Genomic DNA, 18,858 nt, shown 5'->3' on the forward strand with positions numbered 1-18,858 from the left:
TTCATTTAAATGATGGAAATGTAAATTTAAAAGGAATCTATTCTATAAAAGCAGCTCCTTGGATTTCACAAGGTACCTAAAATCCCTTTATTCTCTGAATCCATAGACTCTCCATTTGCATATTAAGCAAACTGCATATTATGATGGATGCCATGATAAAATTTAATTCTACCTTTGAGAGTCTAACTTGATCTTACCTTGCCTTTAGGCAAACTAGTTTGACAGCAAGAGAAGAGATTCTGAATATAAAAGTCTTGAATATTTAAAATATAAAAGGTTCATTTAATACTGTTCTAGTTTGAATGCCGGCATGTATAAAGTGCTAGGACAGAATGCTGCTGAATGGAACACTTATCAGCTGCCATGCCACAATAGAAACTGAACCTTACGCAAATGCAAACACTAACCATGTGCCTCAGACTTGTATTCCAAATAGAAAAATACATCCTTTAAAAAATACACTTATGTCCATCATTCCATCCTGGTTGAGACTTCCTGCTGGGGGTCTTGAAAAGCTCTCAGCCACATTGAAGACTGAACCTAATAAGACTTTTGAAGTAATTGACCTGACATTACAAAATATCATAATGTTCTCTACAGTGTTCAAAAATGTTGATTGTATATTTTATTTGGATATTTTTAAAACTGTGAAGGGAAAAATTACTTCTGGGACTTAGGGGGGTGAAATTAAACATGATCTGTAATTGGCTTCGTGATCTTCTGTGCTGGGTCCGTTTTATACATGTATTTACCTAATTGACCATGAAATCTTCCACAGAGCCCGTGCTTGGCATGAGCTTTGCCAATTTTAAGCTGACTATGATAAATGGCTTTATCATGCTGTGTGCTTCTCTGCTTTTCTGTAAGAATAAAATACTTTTAAAAATTATTCCCTTTAGTAATGGACACTAATTTTTAAGTGGGAGAGTTAACTTACAAAAGTCAAAAGGCTGTAATTATGAGCATATTAGCAAACGTAGATGTTATCACACTCCGTATTGTTCTTTAATTTCACTTTTATTTATTATTGTTTTCTAAATACTGTATAACAAAGATGAGAGAACAGTCTGCTTTCTATTAAGTCAGAACAATCTGTCATATCTCCATAGGAGGACAATATATATATCAACAAGGACAAGCCATACATACTGTCAAGGAAACCAACATGCTTCTTGTAAAGCTAGACATGGGTTAACCTAGGGGTTTGGCATGAGGAGAACACCCATAGGCCTTTGCATCCCCACTGAGGTAGCAGGGTAGCAGCAGTCAGCAGGATTCCATCACCTTTCATGCTATACACACCTAATAACATTTTAAATATAGTATTTTACTCATTCTTTGGAAATTTTATACATGTATGCAATGTATTTTCACCATATCCACCTTCTTCCAGCTCAAGATCCTCCCTGATATCTGTTTCATGTCACTTTCCCAACTTCATGTCCTCTTCTTGATCACCTTTCTTTTTACTGTCATTCTTTTAATGAGTCACTTTGGGCCTGCAAAGTAGCTCAGTGGGTAAAGGTGATTGCCACCAATCCTGTACCTGAGTTCAATCCCATCAAGCTATATGGTGCAAGGAAGGAACTGGCTTGCTCTCAATTTGTTGATTGACCTCCATGCTCACTGTGGCATGTCCATGCATGCCCATACCCATATACAAAATAACTGTATTTAAAAGGAAAAAAAGAGAACTACTCACTGCTTTTGTTTTTATGAACCCACTGTTCAAAATTAATCAAAACATATTTTTAACAATGGAAGAATTCACAATAAAATAAATTAAAACTGTCTTCCCCCAAAGGTAATCTACTGTCTAACATGGACAATTCTTTGTGAGTGGTGTCAGGAATCACATATTACACTTCCGTGCCAACACTTCTAGGGGTCACAAGTGGCTAGATGTGGCATGTGTACATTTTCCTGGAGTTTCTTCTTACAGTGGGTTGGCTTTACAGTTGGAATTGAGGAACTTTTCCATCAGTCTCCTACTCAGCACCTCTGCTAACAGGAAAGGCATATATGTGACATCAAAACAGCTGTATTGTAGTAGATCGATAAGAAAGAATGAGAGACTCTGGGTTCAGCTTTGCACAGAGGGGAGAGGTGATCAAATCCACTATCAATCTGGGTGGATTAAAAGATGCCGGGGGCCCTTACTGAGACACAGGTGTACACGTGTCTGTGAAGGCATTTGTGAACAGTATGATTTGGAGACCCACCCTCAATGTTGGTGGCACCCCAAAACTAAATAAAAAAGGGAAAAGATACAGCCAACTTACACCAGCACAAATACCCGCCCCCCATCTTCTGGTCCATAGAGAAGTAAACAGACATGAGATGTGAACATGGACAGCTTCCTGCTGCCATGGGGCTCATCCTGCCTCCAAGCTTCTTTACCAAGGTGGCTGGATCTCCTAACCCACAAGCCTGAATAAATAGGTATTCCCTTAAGTTGCGTCTTTTGAGGTATTTGGTCAAAGCATTGAAAGAAAATAACCAATACATAGATTGTTTTTCTTTGTTTCATTGGATTCCGGCATGTCATTTTACTACACACTGTAGACTTTTAAGAGCACATGAATAGCTTTAAAAATGAGCCTAGACACAGACATGTTTGTCCATGCTACTGGTACAGTTGGGTCACAACACTAGGTACATTTAAATAATGCATTAAGCTGAACTAAATGCCCCATCTCGAGGACATTGTGTGGCTCAGACCATCTTATTTGTCATCCTCATTGGCTTGATGATTTGTTTTCTTTTGTAAATGAAACAAAACCTAATCCGATCCCGCCCCGCCCCCATTTTTTTAATTCTAACCATAGAGAACTCACTCATGAAATACCTTCTAGTGCTTTCTTCTTTTCAGTCTTTGCCATGCTTTTTAGGCAAAAAAGCAGGTTCATGAGGGTTTTTACCTCATGGTGAAATTTTGGTAAGCTCCGTAGTAGGTGGCTCTGTTCTTAGTTTGGGATAAAGTCTCTAATTTTTCTGAGACATTGATTGGTTATCCTCATTTCATGCAAAAAGAATATTTATTTGTAAAGCACAAGCATGAACTGTATGTGAATTCCCTGAGCAGCCAGACAGAGGTGAGCATGACTCATCTTGGCCCCGTGGATGTGCACAGAGCTTAAGTATGTAATCAGATACATGGCAAATTGAGCCATTACTGAAGGCTGCCAGTATTAGATCTTAAGTAGATCTTGAATGCATTTTAACAGAACTGGAATCCATTTCTTTATTAATGTGTATTAGCCTAGAAAATAGAGATTGAGTCGTATGTAATGAGAAAAGGCCTCATGGACGGAAACAATCCCTGAGCAGTAACAGTGCGGACATAGTGAACTAGAGTAGGAGGGAAAGTGAATACAGGATGGTGCATTAGAGAGCCTGCAAAAGTTTCCCGAGGAAACAGAGCAGATTGCCCAAGTGTGGGGTGTCAGGGTGAGCTCTACAGATCATCCTAACACAGAACTAAGAGAAGAGTAAGGGAAGAGCTAGTCCTTCTTGCCTCCAGTCTCTATTGATGAAATCTTATAACACTGTTGACAGTGTGTTTTACCACTTTGGGCAGTCAGGCATCATGGCCTGCAGTGTGATTCTTCCTGCAAACCCAGAACTGACAAGAAGGTCAGAGCTCCTTGATAAGACATGGTTCTTGGCCCCCTTGAGGTCTTGTTTAGCAGGGACAATGAAAGTTGTGGCTATCCTGAGGTCTCATGTAGAAGAAGATTGTGAGACCTAACATTGTAAATGCGCTGACAATAATAGGGACTAGGGCTGTGGGAGTGTGTGTCTGGGAGGTGAGCAAAGCCATTAAATGTGAAAAGGTATACAAACTGGGTGTGTGTAATGTATCCATACTCTCCCAGCCAAGCTTATCTACAATAACTTTATTGACCCAGAATCTCAATAGCTTTTATAAGATCAAAATATTTTTTTGTGTGTTTGTACATATTCAAGTGTTCTTGAATGAGGATGTATGCACATGTGGAGGCCATAGGTGGCCACAGAGGGTCCTTCTCAATTGTTCTCCATGTTACCTTTTGAGACAGGGTCTCCTGCTAAACCTGGAACCTACTGGTCTATTCAGAGTATCTGCCCAGTGAACTCTAGGGATCTTCCTCAACCAGCCTTCCAGTGTGGGGATTACAGGTGCCCAGCATTTCACTTGGGTTGTGGGGCTCACCCTCAGGTCCTCATGCTTAAGCTGCACGCACTTTACCAGCCGAGCCATCTCCCCAGCTGACAGCAAATTCACAACTGTTCACTTGACCTATAAGTCCTACATGATCTATCCTTAATCTACACTTTCCCCCAGCTCTTTTCAGGCAATTTGCTACACTTTTCTCCCTCCTTCATCTTTTTTTTTTTAATCCCCACATAGGACTATATTCCATAGGTATTTAGAAATTTTGATTTGAACAGCAGTTTAGAAGTCATAAGGATGCTGCAAGATCATGTTTTCTTAACCCAGTGCAGCATTCCCAGCTGGGAAGCAAGTGACTTCTTTCTCTTTGTGTCTCCAAGTGTGTCTACTAGATAACCTCATGTCCGTGACCGACAAACTGTGTTTGTACACACTGAGATATGAATAGAAACAGAATCAATGGACAGGAAAACACCCCAGACTGTGAAGAGAAGTTCAAGCTCTGACTCTGTCACTACAAACTCTTTGATGCACAAGAAATGCTTTCAATGACTTCCTCATTGGTGACATTCACCATCTCCAGGAGGTGTTCTAAATGGCTTTTGATTGATGCATATTCAGTTTCCATAGTACTGGATTTACAAGGGAATTATATGCGTCTATAATGTGCATTGACCATGTTCCCCCTTCATATTCCCTACCCTCTCCTCACCTCCCTGCTCCTGTTAGTCCCCTTCTCTCCCTTATAAACTTTTCATCTACTTTTACATTATATATACACATGATTTTATATAGCAATGTAAAGTCGGGAGACTAAAAATGAAAGGAAAGATGTGGTATGTATACTTTACTTTAGGAACAAATGATTTCTAACAAGTTGATAACAATTCACCCATTGACATAAATCGCTGGGTAAGTCATAGACAGGCTCTGCATTCATGCTCCTTTGAGAGGGTGCATTTTGATGCTTTTAGGTTTGGCTTACCAAGTGTAAAATGGGCTTTTGGAGTGGTTTTAAAGATTAAGTAAGATGAAAACAAAAGGCTTAGTAAACTATCCTTGCTTACAGAATGTACTCAGTTAACTTTAGCTGTCATCCCCTACCACACTGGCTAATTGTCAGTTTTCAGTGATATATCCATGATATAAATATGTGTACAAGTGCCTCACAAAGATCTGTTAATCTAAAGTGGTGTTGATTGGCTATCAATTTCTAGATAAATCAGTCTAAAGGAAGTATCTTAAATGACTAGAGAAAATCCAAGTGCACTGCCATATATAATTGCGATGCCCAATCTAAATTAAGTGGATTGTTCCCATTTGGCATGAATTTGGGATAGGACACACTACTTGCAGTTTATATTTACCCAATTGCAGACTAGGAAGGCTAACTGACTCACCCAAAACCTCCCCAATCCTTTACAGCCAAACTCAAGAGTCCAGTAGACTGGGTGTTGTCTCTACTCACTAAAAGCCAGCAGGAAGGAAACAGCATGATTTACAGTCACTGTTGCATAATAGGAAGCATTTCCAAACAGGATTATGATAGCAAAGCAGCACAATGTATCCATGTTTGAAACCATGGAAAACGATCAAATGGACCTTCACAAATGTACAGAAGGAAAAACAGGTGCACTAATGAATGGAGACATGCAAGAAAATCAGCTGGGAAATAACTAGAATTGAGATGGTTAAGACCATACTTAAACTTTGTCAAACAGAGAAAAACAATTAGGAAGGAAAGAGAAACATTGAAGAAACAGCTTTTGACTTAAAGAACAGTCTGGCATGCTAAGTAAATAGTAGTTTTATATGCAGAGGCCAGAAAGGAAATCATGTGTCATCTTTTATTCTTTTAAGGAAAGATTTCTCATTAGCTGGAAAGTTACCCCTAGGATGCCCATCTCTATCCCTCTCTCAGCATTAGGGAGGCAGGCACCCAAAGCCTTACCAGACTTTCACATTACATGCTGAACTCAAACTCATGTTCTCATGCTTGCATAGCAAATATTCTTACCCTCTGTCTTAGTTGGAGTTTCTATTTCTGTGAAGAGACACCATGATCACAGCAACTCTGATAAAGGAAAATATTTAATGGGTGGCTTACAGTTTTAGAGTTTTAGTCTATTATCATCATGGTGGGACATGGCAGCATGCAGGCAGGCATGGTGTTGGATCTAAGAGTCCTACATCTTGATAGGGAGGCAACAATACGTGAACTGATTTCCTATGAGCTTGGTTCAATTGTCTCTGTAGATTTCCCCATCATGATCTTGACCCCATTGCTCATATACTCCCTCTTCCCTACCTTTGACTAGACTCCCAGAGCTGGGCCTGGCAGGAGACAGTTGTGTAGCTTGGTCTGTTTGAGGGGCCCGTGGCAGTGGGATCAGGATCTATCCCTGGTGCATGAGCTGGCTTTCTAGAGCCCATTGCCTATGGTTGGATGCCTTGCTCACCCTTTATACAGCACGGAGGAACTTCGTCCTGCCTCAACTGAATGTACCAGGCTTTGCTGACTCCCCATGGGAGGACTTACCCTTTTGGAAGAGGGGATGGGAAGTGGGCTGGGTGGCAGGGAGACTGGCGGGACTGAAAGGAGGGATGAGAGGGGAATCTGCAGTTGGTATGCAAAATGAATAAAAGAAATTCCTAAAGAAATAAAAAAGAAGTGAACCGAGACACTCTTGAGCATATATGAGACCTCAAAGCCCACCTCTACAGTGACACACTTCTTCCATCAAGAGCACACATATTCCAACAAGGCCATACCTCCTAAGAGTGCCATTCCATTTGGGAGCCATTAACTTTCAAAGCACCACACCCTCTGAGCCATCTCCCCAATCCCTAAAAAGTATTTAAAATATGTCCCAGTAGAAATTCCAAGAATTAAGCCAGGCAGTGGTGGTGCATGCCTTTAATCCCAGCACTCAGGAGGCAGAGCCAGGTGGAGCTCTGTGAGTTCAAGGCCAGGCTGGTCTACAGAGCAAGATCCAGGATAGGCACCAAAACTACACAGAGAAACCTTGTCTCAAAAAACCAAAAAAACAAAAAAAAAACAAAAAAAAAAACAAATTCCAAGAATTTTAAGATTCTCCAAGTATTCTAAACTCTTCTCTACATTTTGAAAGTATCCTTTTATGCATTAAAAGATGAATGTTTTAAATTAGAAGAACTCACAGTTATTGAAGTCTGATTAGATAACCAGTAGCATATGCCTCTTGGAATAAGCTGTTTTTAAATATGATGAAATTGGCTTTCAGTTTAAATTTTTTTAATTCTGCTCATTCATTCTAGGTATCTAACTCCATTTTTCTTTGCATGCCTCTTTCCATCATCAATTATCCAGAATTTTAAGAGTTGTTTCTACAGAAGTAAAAGCTGCATAGGAAAGATAAAATATGGTCCTTAACAGATTGAGTTCAACTTTCTATTATCTCGTTTAACAGCCAGACCTGTCATCTAACATCATGCATTTCGTGTCTCCTGTCCACAGAATAGGTATATCAATAACACAAGAGTTTGAGAGTCAGGAGCTGTGAAATGGGTTAGGAAGTCAAGGTGCTTATCACGAAGATCAATGGGAATTTGATCTCCAGAACCCATATAGTGGAAGGAGAGAATGAACTTCTGCATGTTGTCCTCTGACTTCTAAAGGTGTACACTGCCCACTCATATACAAATATACATACACATGCATATAAAATCAATTTTAAATAAAATTTAAGATTATGGGAATTATATATATATATTAAATATAATGCCTATAGAGCAACAAGTTCCAACTTCTGAGCTCTCGATCGATGTTTTATTGTTGTTATCTGCACTTTAACTCAAGAGACAGAGTGTCCTTGTGGAGGAAGCTATGGTGAAGTCAGAGTGTTCAAGCTCAGGAGACATGATCTTTGTTGTCAATGGGGAAAGTATCTTGATATCTGAATAACATTTTGCTTTTTCTCTCATTTTCTTTGAATACCTCATAGGCTTCTGGAGCAGATGCCCTGGAGTTAAATTTATCGTGTCCACACGGCATGGGGGAGAGAGGAATGGGCCTGGCTTGTGGGCAGGTAAGCAGCCGCTATGTCTGTCAATATGACACGATGGTCCCCTGATGAATCCTTGCTGTACCTTAGGCGAGGAGGCGTGTGGATCTGATGACTAGCTGGATACTTGCAGGTCTGCATTGTTTAAATATTTAGTGCTTAAAAAGTGGAAAAATGAGGGAAACTGGAATTACAGCAACGGTTGGGTTTTATTGAGGAAATCATATTATGTGCTTGACAGGAAGGAATATCATAACAAATAGTTTTTAAAAGCGCTGGAGCAGAGTTAGCTGATATCCAAGGCAAATGTTCTTTATTCATTTCTGAGGCCGATACAGTTTCCCTGGGGCAATACACTGTACACAATGCATTGTTCGTAGTGATTTTGTAGTAAATGGGGCACAGCGCAAATTGCGTTTTACAGTTTTTAGCATATGATCATTATTCCCTAACTCTGTTTAGGGAGTTGCAAAAAAAATTTTGATGCTATTTTTATTGAGGGATACAATAAATGGAGTCTTTATGTTAAAGTAAATAAAAAAAATCCTAATGAATAAATGCAAAATAATATGTTAATATATAGGAAATACGACATCTTTATGGAACAAGATGTAGTATGGGGTATTAAGGAAAGATGAAAAAGCTTAATGCTTAAAAGGTAAGCGCTTTGAATCTCATTTTGCCTTTAAGCCCAGAGGAAACAGTGTGAATTAAATAATACAAAACTTGGGCATTGCTGAACTTTTACGGTTACTTCAGTGTCCACATGTGACTCAGGACTCCATGCTTAGGCGGTACTCAACTGTCCCACACTCCCGTTTTCTCAAGTCACTGAACTGACATGAGTTAAACTCAGAGCCCTTTGTTTGGGGAGGGGGAAGTTTTTACATGTTGAAATGAATAAGCGTTTCTATTTTCATGTTCAAAAGCAGAGAAGGGTTCTTTAAGTACTTTGTAAATATTTAATCTGCCTTGGGAATGGATTTGCAACTCAGGAAGAAATCATTCTTATGAACAGCAGGAGGGGAAGGGCTGGCCAGGCATCTTTCACATGTATCTAGGATCTGCTCACCACAGGTTACCCAGAAGGCCATTAAGCCCGGTAAACACATCCACTATTTAGTGCTACCAAGTAGGGGAAAACAGCATTATTTCTGAGTCATATGATGAGTTAACAGTGTGTCAGGGTGTGCGACACGATTAAAGGGAAGAAGACTGTGCTGCAGAGATGGCTCAATCCATCAACCACTTGCCACTCAAAGATGAGGCTCTGCGTGGACCCCAGCACCCAAATAAAACAACTGGCACTACTGTGGTTACCTGTAATAGCCGGTGCTGGGGGAGGCAGAGATGGGGAGATTCCTCGAGTGTTCCACCCGGTCAGCCCAGCAGGTTAGTTAGGGAGCTCCAGTTTCAGTGAGAGACAAGGTCTGAAAAATACAGTGGAGTCACTGACCTCTGACTGCCACGCCCATACACTCACTCAAAAACCCGCACAAGGATGCAGATGCCAAAGGATTCCAGGAGGGCACCAGTACAGTCTTGATTTGGTCCTGAGAGGGCACACTCTTCTTTCATCGGCTGAGTTCACCCACTTTGCCTATCTCACAGTCTAGACCTCAAAACCCACATTTTTTTAAGGCAAATTATTGTATAACACTAGTTTTGGAAAATAGGAGCACACTCATTTCTTAAGGAAGAGCACATTCTGGTGTTTATGTTTTGCTACAAATATAACAATTATTTGAAAATGTTGCGAAGTCCCAGCTGAGTTTTCTCTTTCAGAACCGGTTTTGTTCTTTGCACACATCTGAACTTACCCAGCTGTGAGGTGGTGTGGGTGGATCCTCTCCAGAGAGTTATTTAGACGCATAAACTTTTACACAGCCTGAGCCAAACAGGAATGCTAAAAATGCTAAAAATACTGCAAGCAGACACATCAGTAAGATTTGAGAAGACTTGGGTTTCTTGGCTGAAGCAAAGGGGATGTTTCTGTTTCACTTCTCAGTGCTGCTAAAACCAAAGCCCGTTCTTATCAATTTCCTTTTGAATTTAATTATGTTATAAATAAAATCATCAGAAAATAAAGCCAACTTAATGAACTTTGCTTAGGCTTGGAAGGTATGACTATTCAGCTTTCTGAAGGAGAAGGAAGAGTACTGGCATATTTTTGTGAAAGGGTTTTTCTATGACTGGCCTTCTAGCGGGCCACAAACAGTCTGACTTTATTTGAATTTGCCTCTAGCATTTCCCCCCTTCTTTCTCTCTGGTTCCCAGCGTTTCTTCCTCTTTCCCTCAATTCCACATTCTCCAGCACTCACAGGTTGGTATGTTGGGAAATGTGTGCTTGGTGTGTGGTCAGGGAGCAATCAAGAGCTGTTCCAGATGGAGTCAGTCACCTTATGTGGGAGCCCGTTTTCAGGTTCCTCGCGGCTTTACCCAGCAGGTCCACATAGAGGAGGATGATTAGGACCACGGGCCTGAGTGCAGGTGTCTGAGATGGTCTGCATTTGGCAGTGGTGGGGGAGGAGGCCTTTTGCTCCACCCCTTGGCGTCTCTATAAATACCCTGGGGCAGAGACAGTAGGGACCCATTGGAGAAGGTTCCAGGCCCTCTTGAGGCTATCCTTTATTTTCTATCTGTTTATCTCCGCAATATAAATCCTTCTATCTAATATTTCCTGCTGCTCACACTCAAGAAAACTCTGAGGAGCTTTGGGGTTGGTGGGTAAATGCCCCACAACCTTACACTGCTCAGAGCCTAGTGCAGGGCTATCTACACTGTCAGAGCATGCTAAACGCTTACTGTATGAAGGCGAGGTCAGTGTTGGTTCTAACATGGGATTTTATCTATCAAACAAATCTACTATATAGCACATTTTCTTTACCAAATACTTGTTATTATTCAATTATATTGGATTTCTCACAAAATCTAATGAGCAAAGATTTTTTTCCTAAGAGTATACCCTCATATAATTATCATAAGTTAAATATACAATAAATATAAACACATACATATAAAAATCTAAATTCTCATATACATGACAAAAATTTAATGTTTATGAGCACAGAAACCTATAATCTCTATATACAGGTATCATACTTAAGAAATGTGCTGATATAAAAAATCTCAAACTGACTTTGATAATTCAAATTGTGTGTTTCCTGCTGAGTGAAATTTCATATGAGACTCTCAGTTCTTTAGCTGTGCTAAGGGGTTCAAATCAGTCTCCCTCTATATTATTTCCATTAGCCATCAACATTACCTCCATCAAGCTAGTCATGCCCCTGAAAAAATAGGTCTCTATGTTTCTCTAAACTGTGAGATTTGAATAACATGATCTCTGAAATTCCCTATAGTTCTAATGTTCTGTGAGTGTGGACATTTTAAGTAGGAGACTGATAAGTGATTCTTAAAATTCCCTAAAGAAACAAATAAGTTATCATTAGGTTGTTTTTAAATAAAACTTTTCATATTTCCTTATTCTACATAAACTCATTATTTTACTTTTAGCCTCTTTACTTGTGGTATAGAGATTTAAAAATCTCTGTAGACATACAAAATTGGGGGATAGTACCAAAAAGTACATGCATTATATTTATTTCTATAGGTATGCAACTGTGATGAATTTTAATATATAAACTGGGCATCACAGGACCAGCAACTAATAATAAAGAAGAATGACTATACCAATGTAGTATTATAAAGGTTATTTAAAGCATCTAGTTGAAACCACACACAGGAGAAACCAATGGGTACTTAGGAAATATTGGTCTGAAGTGAATTTTCATTGTTTTACTACCATCGAACACTATTTACTTTTTTGTATATTTTATGTAATTTGATAAATGAAAGCTGGTAATGGAGCACTCAGGGGTGGAATGGTTGCTTAGCATGTATTATGCCATGGTTTCAATCCCCAGTATAACAAAAATATAATAAATATACATTAAAAGAGTTAGCTGTATGTTGTGGTGCAAGGCTGTGATCCAGATTTCTCAGGAGTCTAATGTCAGAGTATTGTGACTCCAAGACCAACCTGAGAACATAACCACATCCCCTGCCCAAAAATGAAACATAGGAAAGGCAAATGAGTGTCATCAAAGTTAAGATTGTTCACTAAGGTCACAATTGGCTAACCATTTATTACTTAAAATGGAAAAATAAAACCCCTGGTCATTTATGCCTACTGTTCTAATCTTGCTATTCAAGCAAAGCTGAGAAGATGGTCATATTCTGGTTATGTGCACAGTGAAGAGCAAAGTTGTGTTACACTTGTAAGAAAAATCTCTATTCTGTCTGTCAACCTTCAAAGTAGGTTGAGTACCCCCATATGTCCAGGTCTCAAATCAGGCCAATGGGTACCAAAGACCATGCTCTAATTAACAAGCTGACCAGAATGTAGGAAAGGCACCCTGAATGGTCTCCAGTGAGGAAACGTCCAGTGTCAGCATTAAACTGATAGCTGAGAATTAACTGGAAGACCAGATCAACTCTTAGGCCTTTCATAATTCAGAATTGCCCTTTATCACCATTCCTGAATCAATTAAAATACAAGGAAGCCTGAACCTACTATTCAAGTTCTGTTTCTTGGGCATGAGGGAGGCCCTCTGTATCTTAGCTTTCAGATTTAAAGATGTCTATAAGTTATTATGCAAATGTATTTCCTATAAAATTTTATACCTTATGTATCTAATTGAACTATAACCATTTTTTATATAAAACAGTCCAAGTTGCATCTTTGGAAGGTTTTCCCCTTGCCCTAAACATCATGTGATTAAAAATAAAAACAAAAAAAAATAACTTTCTTTAAAATTCTTTTAAAATTACGTTGGAACTTTCACTTTTATTTTGCTGAATCTTCTTGGCAAAGTTCATAATGGTGCTGAGAAATCCTCTGAAATATCACTGATGTTCTTTTAGTACTTTTGAAATTATTATTAACAGATTTATTTGGACAAATAACCCTTCCTACCTCTTACTTCTTTTGGAAAAATACAGAGGTGAGTGCCTCCCCAAAACAGGCAATGTTAGGAACTAGACCTCTGCTAAGCTCCTCCAATATTGCTTCTAGTGGATATAAATACCAGAAGATGTTGACAGGGATAAGTCTCAGTTTCATGTGTAGATTTCATCCATTTAACTCCCCTCAAGTGTGTGTGTGTGTGTGTGTGTGTGTGTGTGTGTGTGTGTGTGTGTGTGTGTATGTGTATGTGTATGTGTATGTGTGTGTATGCATGTATGTGGAAACCATAGGTACACTTCTGGTATTGTTCCTCTGGTGCCAACAACCATTTATTTTCATTGGTTTATTTGTTTCTTCCTTTATTTATTTATTCACTTACTGAGGAGAGGACTCTGTTGGCCTAAATATCTCCACATAGTCTCAGCTGGCTTCCCAGTAAGCTTCAATGATCCACTTGTCTCCACAGCTTTGGGTTACTAGGATTGTAAGGGATGCTATCATGCCCAGGTATAAAAGAAAAACAAACAAACAAACAAACCATAAGTTTTAGAAGCAGAACTCAGGTCCTTGTGTTACTGTGGTAAGCATTTTATTGATAGAGCTATCATCCCAGCCCTTATATACATTTTTCTAATTCAGCCTGTTAATATTAGAAATCAGATTTTTTTTCCAGGACCTTTGCTAACTCTCTGACATCATAGGCACTGCTTGGGCTGCTTATTTCACAGACCTGCCATCAAGTACTGACAGAACAATAGTTCACAAGGGTCCAGAATTGTGGGGGAAAATGGAATTAACTGTCTTGCCTTCCTGGCTTTTACTCCATGTTAAGAGAAGCAAGAGAAGGCTTGGGCCATAGAACTTCTCAACGATGAATACACAAACACATGGAAATTATTTTTTTTTTCAGGAAAAGAAACCCCCATTTTGTTATTGTCCATATAAGTTGATTACTTTCCCCCTTGAGTTGTGATGTGATGTGCCATAATAAAGCTTGGTCATGTGGAGCTGAAGGGAGCCTGAAGGGTTGTTCCTTATCAGCCCTTTATGTACAAGATGGAACTGGGCATAGTGAGATGTTTGATCTATCAAGGTCAAAAGCCTTGGTTCGCTTGCTGCTGGCTTCCTCTCAGGTACCTTGACCAGTATTGTACATTGTTATTTCAGAGCATCTAATTCCATATGTGAACAGAAAACACGAGTAAAATGCCCAGACTACTCCCAACTGTCTCCTTTTGTCTACTGTTATTCTTTCTGCCTAGAAGTCATATCCTTTTGACTGAAATTATCCACCTGGAAATCAGCTTTTATGTCTGTGCCAAATGATATCGAAATTCATGAACTGATATAACTTATCAATCAACCAAATGTTCCCTGAAAATGGAAGACAATTATGGGTTGATGGCTGTAGAGGTGGGACCCAGAGTTCTGTTTTCACTTGAATCTGTGATGACCTAGAGTTTGGATCCCTGCCAATGAGCTTGTATTTTCTTCTCTAATCGTCCAAGAGGTTACAGCATAGTTTGTCCCTGGCCCTTGTAGGTTTTCCATTGTTTGTGGCTTTCAGCACCTTCATTAGAGGTTCATGTCTAAATCTGCACAAGTATTTTGGCAAAGATTTAGATGGAAAGTTCCATAATGGCAATGTAATTGGAAGAAAGACTGGCAAGCTTCCCAGGCGGGTCAAGGGACTGAACAACAGTGATGGTGTCTGTTGTCCACTGCACCATCATGCCACCCCACAGTAGCATGCATTCCTTTATTCACATATCATCTTATCAAAGCTAGAAAGATGGCTTGGTGGTTAAGAGTGCTGGCTTCACAACTATGAGGACCAGAGCTTGAAACCCAGAATTCATGCAACAAGCTGGACACCCCACACATGCCTTTTACCCCAGCTCTAACTGGGAAAAGGAGACTAGAATATTTCTGGGGTTTATGGCTTCCAGCTAAATTGAGACAATGCAAGCCCAAGGCTCATGGAGAGACTCCGCCTTAGAGGAAAGACAACACACAGTAGAGGAAGACACCCAAGGCCCTGCTCTGACCTCCATACATGGATAGGTACAAGTGCCTGTTTACACAACACACACACACACACACACACACACACACACACACACAAACACACAAACACACACATACAGAGAGAGGAGAGACAGACAGACAGAGACAGAGACAGACAAGACAGAGACAGAGAAACGAATCTTAAAATAATTTCCAAACCTTTCTGTTTGTGATTCAGTTCATTCTCAATGTTCATTTTGTCTCAGGAAGACTTACATTATGAAGTTTTCATGATAATTTAGATGAGTAAGGATAAAAATGCTTAAAGTTGTGGCTCTTAAACTGTTCAGCATCTTAAATGATCATTACTGCAGATAAAATCACCCAGAGGGGTACTTTGACATTTCCCCCAAGATCTGTTCTGTGTCCAAATTTAATTTACACAAAACTTTATGTTTATGAAATAATGAAAAAAATCAAGGAAAACCGATGCTTGGTTTCTGTTTCAGCCTGCCAATGTTTTTCCATAAGACATTAACCACAGAATATTCCTTTCACCCCTGCCAGAGAGCAGATGTCTGTCACTAGGAAGGGAGTCCAAAACTGAGTGTGAAGACAGCATTGCCCCAGATGTGTTAGCCTGTCCCCTGGGAAATAAAGCCTTCCTCTAGCAGCTGGGTTAACAGACCCTCTGTCTCACATAGCACATTGTCCTGGGAGCTATGACCAAAGCACTGCTTGAATAAGGTCCTCATTAAGCATCTGTGGAGGGGACAATATAAAGATACATCCTTTAAAGCCAAAAACTGACAAGACTCAGTATTTCCTAAATTTCTCAGAGAGTTGAAACTTGGGAACTTCGGAAGTTGAGAAATCCAAATCGAGAGATGAATGTAAAAACTGCTGGGAAATGAAGCCCACTGTTTACTTGCCGAATTCCATTTGTTTATTTGACACTGCCAGGTAGCAAATGAAACCTTTTCTCCTTCAGCTTTGTGATTCCTCCTCCTTCTCCTGTTTGTAACTCCTACAAGGGATGCATGCAGAGCTAGGCGGCACATGCTGATAACCCCAGTACTAGGGAGGCGGAGGGAGGAGGACCGTGCCTTTAAGCTTATCTTAGGCTGCACAGTGAAATCCTGCCTCAAAAATAAAAAGTAAAAAGACAAGCAAGGACAGGCAGAGAGAGAGCGAGAGAGCGAGCGAAAGAGAGAGCAGGAGAGAGAGAAAGAGAGAGAGAGAGAGAGAGAGAGAGAGAGAGAGAGAGAGAGAGAGAGAGAAGAGAGAAAATTGCAAACCTCTCCCTGTGATGTCTAATCATGGGCCAAGTGGCATGGACATTGAGACTAGAAAAGAGTAGGGTTTTTAGTCCTGTGAGTTGACCTGGTAAATGTAGAATGTTCTAGGCTGGCGTTCCATGAAGTCAACTCCTGGGGAATCCCATGTTACAACTTTGGTGAGCTAATACAGCTTCACAAGAAACATGAAGAAGGTCTGTGTGCTACCATTGTCTGATTGATGGCCACACATACAATGGGTTTACTCTGTTCACTTTTGTTTTCCTCGTGGTATGAAAATTTCAAAGGGCTTTCAGATGAATGATCTGCTTGTTTATGAGAGTCAAAATGAAATATTTGCTTTGTGCTATATTATGTTGCTCAACTTCTTATTTGATTTTAATTCTCTGCCATTTGCACAGATGGGTGTGCCCTGTAAGTAGATAACTCCAGGAGATCTTGAAGAGGCATTTATGTAGCTGGCAATATTTTGCCTAAAGCTAGGATTCTATGAGATTTTTAATTGCTGTTATTAATGTTTGTTAATGATATACAAATGAATGCTTCTTTTAAAAATTGCAAACTTTTAGTCAAATGAAATACCATTTAGATCTAAAATATCAGTTCAAAGTCTGAAAGTATTGATTTTTATGGCAGTCATATGGCACTAAGAAGCATTATATTTAGTAATGGGTACATTTACTGATGAATCATTGTAGAGAGAACTAAATGTGTATTTTCAATTTTGATTTTATTATATATATTATATATATGTTATATCCCAGAAAAGAATAGCAAAAGCATTTTTAAAGGTTTTAAAAGTTATTCTTGAGTGATAGTTGTTAATATCACATTAAGTTGGAGAAGTCAAGCCAAGCTCTTTCGATTCTTTCTTACCATAGCATCTGATAAGTATAAAAGTTAACTAAAAATGCCATTGGCCTAAGGTGGTAGAGATAGGAGTGAGATGGGAAAAGGGTGTGATCTTAGCCTGTGACTCCATGAAGACATGTGATGCCACAATTGTAGCTAGAATTTTCCTGCCTGGCCCACAGTCAAGACAAATCTCTGTCACCCACCAGTCCCACAGCAGCTCAGACCCAACCAAGTAAACACAGAGACTTATATTGTTTAAACTGTTTGGCCTAATGGCTCAGGCTTCTAGCTATCTAGTTCTTACATCTTAAATTAATCCATTTCTATAAATCTATACCTTGCCACGTGGCTCGTGGCTTACCAGCATCTTCACATGCTGCTTGTCATGGCGGTGACTGGCAGTGTCTGCCCCCTCCTTCCTGTTCTGTCGCGTCCGCCTCGACCAGCAAGGAAGATGTGACACCAGGCTCTTCTCCAAGCAGTTTATTCAGGAACCTTGAACAATCTTCTGACCCCGGGGAAAGCCATCTTCTTCTTCTCTCTCACTCTCACTCACTCTCTCTCTCTCTCTCTCTCTCTCTCTCTCTCTCTCTCTCTCTCTCTCTCTCTCTCTCTCTCTCACTCTGATCTCCTCCGATCTTCCTCCCGGGAAAGCCAGCCCACACCCTTTATAGCCACTGGGCAATCAACCCCATAGTGCCACGTGGACAATGCCGATAGGGTCAGACATACGCAAGCAAGCCAGATTAGGTCCAGGTGTGCGGAAGCAAGCCAGATCCTAGCCTTAGCCAAATAAGGAACACCTGCCATCGGGAAGGCAGAAGCCAGACGCTGTGCCATCTTTGAGGCACGGCCGTGCACGGCTCTCTACACTGTTCTCTCAATTCTCCTCTCTGTTAGTCCCGCCTATACTTCCTGCCTGGCCACTGGCCAATCAGTGTTTTATTTATTGACCAATCAGAGCACATACTGACCATCCCACAGCACACAGTGTCACACCAGACTGATCTATAACAATGAAACTGGATGGAGACAATGCAGACAACAAGCTCATTAATATATGAATATTAACAACAAAAGGGGTGAATATAATAGCAAAATGGATTATTTGGTCATGAATTCCAATTATCTTAGAGTAGTAGAGGAGCCAGAAGACAGGATAGCCTTAGCTACATAGAAAGCTCAAGGCTACATGAGACCCTCCTTGGAAACAAACAAAAAAGTAAAGAAAATAAAAATTTAAACCTATTAAACCTATTACTTAGTCCTTATTTTATAAAGGTGATAAATACAGGACAGAGTAAAATACAGGGTTTTTTTTCCCAGCAGTTATTAAATAAAGATGTACTCCTTTTTTTTTTTGTTTTTTTGTTTTTTGTTTTTTTGAGACAGAGTTTCTCTGTGTAGCTTTATGCCTTTCCTGGAACTCACTTGGTAGCCCAGGCTGGCCTCAAACTCACAGAGTTCTGCCTGGCTCTGCCTGCCAAGTGCTGGGATTAAAGGCATGCACCACCACCGCCCGGCTAAAGATGT

At 40.0% G+C, this 18,858-nt stretch overlaps 1 protein-coding gene across 2 annotated transcripts in view; it reads left to right on the forward strand.

Annotated features, from left to right (window-relative positions):
* Positions 1-18,858, forward strand: part of Dpyd (dihydropyrimidine dehydrogenase) — an 849,077-nt gene that overhangs the window by 568,072 nt on the left and 262,147 nt on the right. For both annotated transcript variants that reach the window (XM_052730491.1, XM_052730492.1), the window contains one exon: positions 8,140-8,223. In XM_052730491.1, the coding sequence (XP_052586451.1) occupies positions 8,140-8,223 (84 nt within the window). The remainder of the gene's footprint in view (positions 1-8,139; positions 8,224-18,858) is intronic.

The sequence above is a fragment of the Peromyscus californicus genome, unplaced genomic scaffold (genome assembly GCF_007827085.1).
Source record: "Peromyscus californicus insignis strain IS unplaced genomic scaffold, ASM782708v3 Scaffold_9__1_contigs__length_137607984, whole genome shotgun sequence".
Lineage (NCBI taxonomy): Eukaryota > Metazoa > Chordata > Mammalia > Rodentia > Cricetidae > Peromyscus > Peromyscus californicus.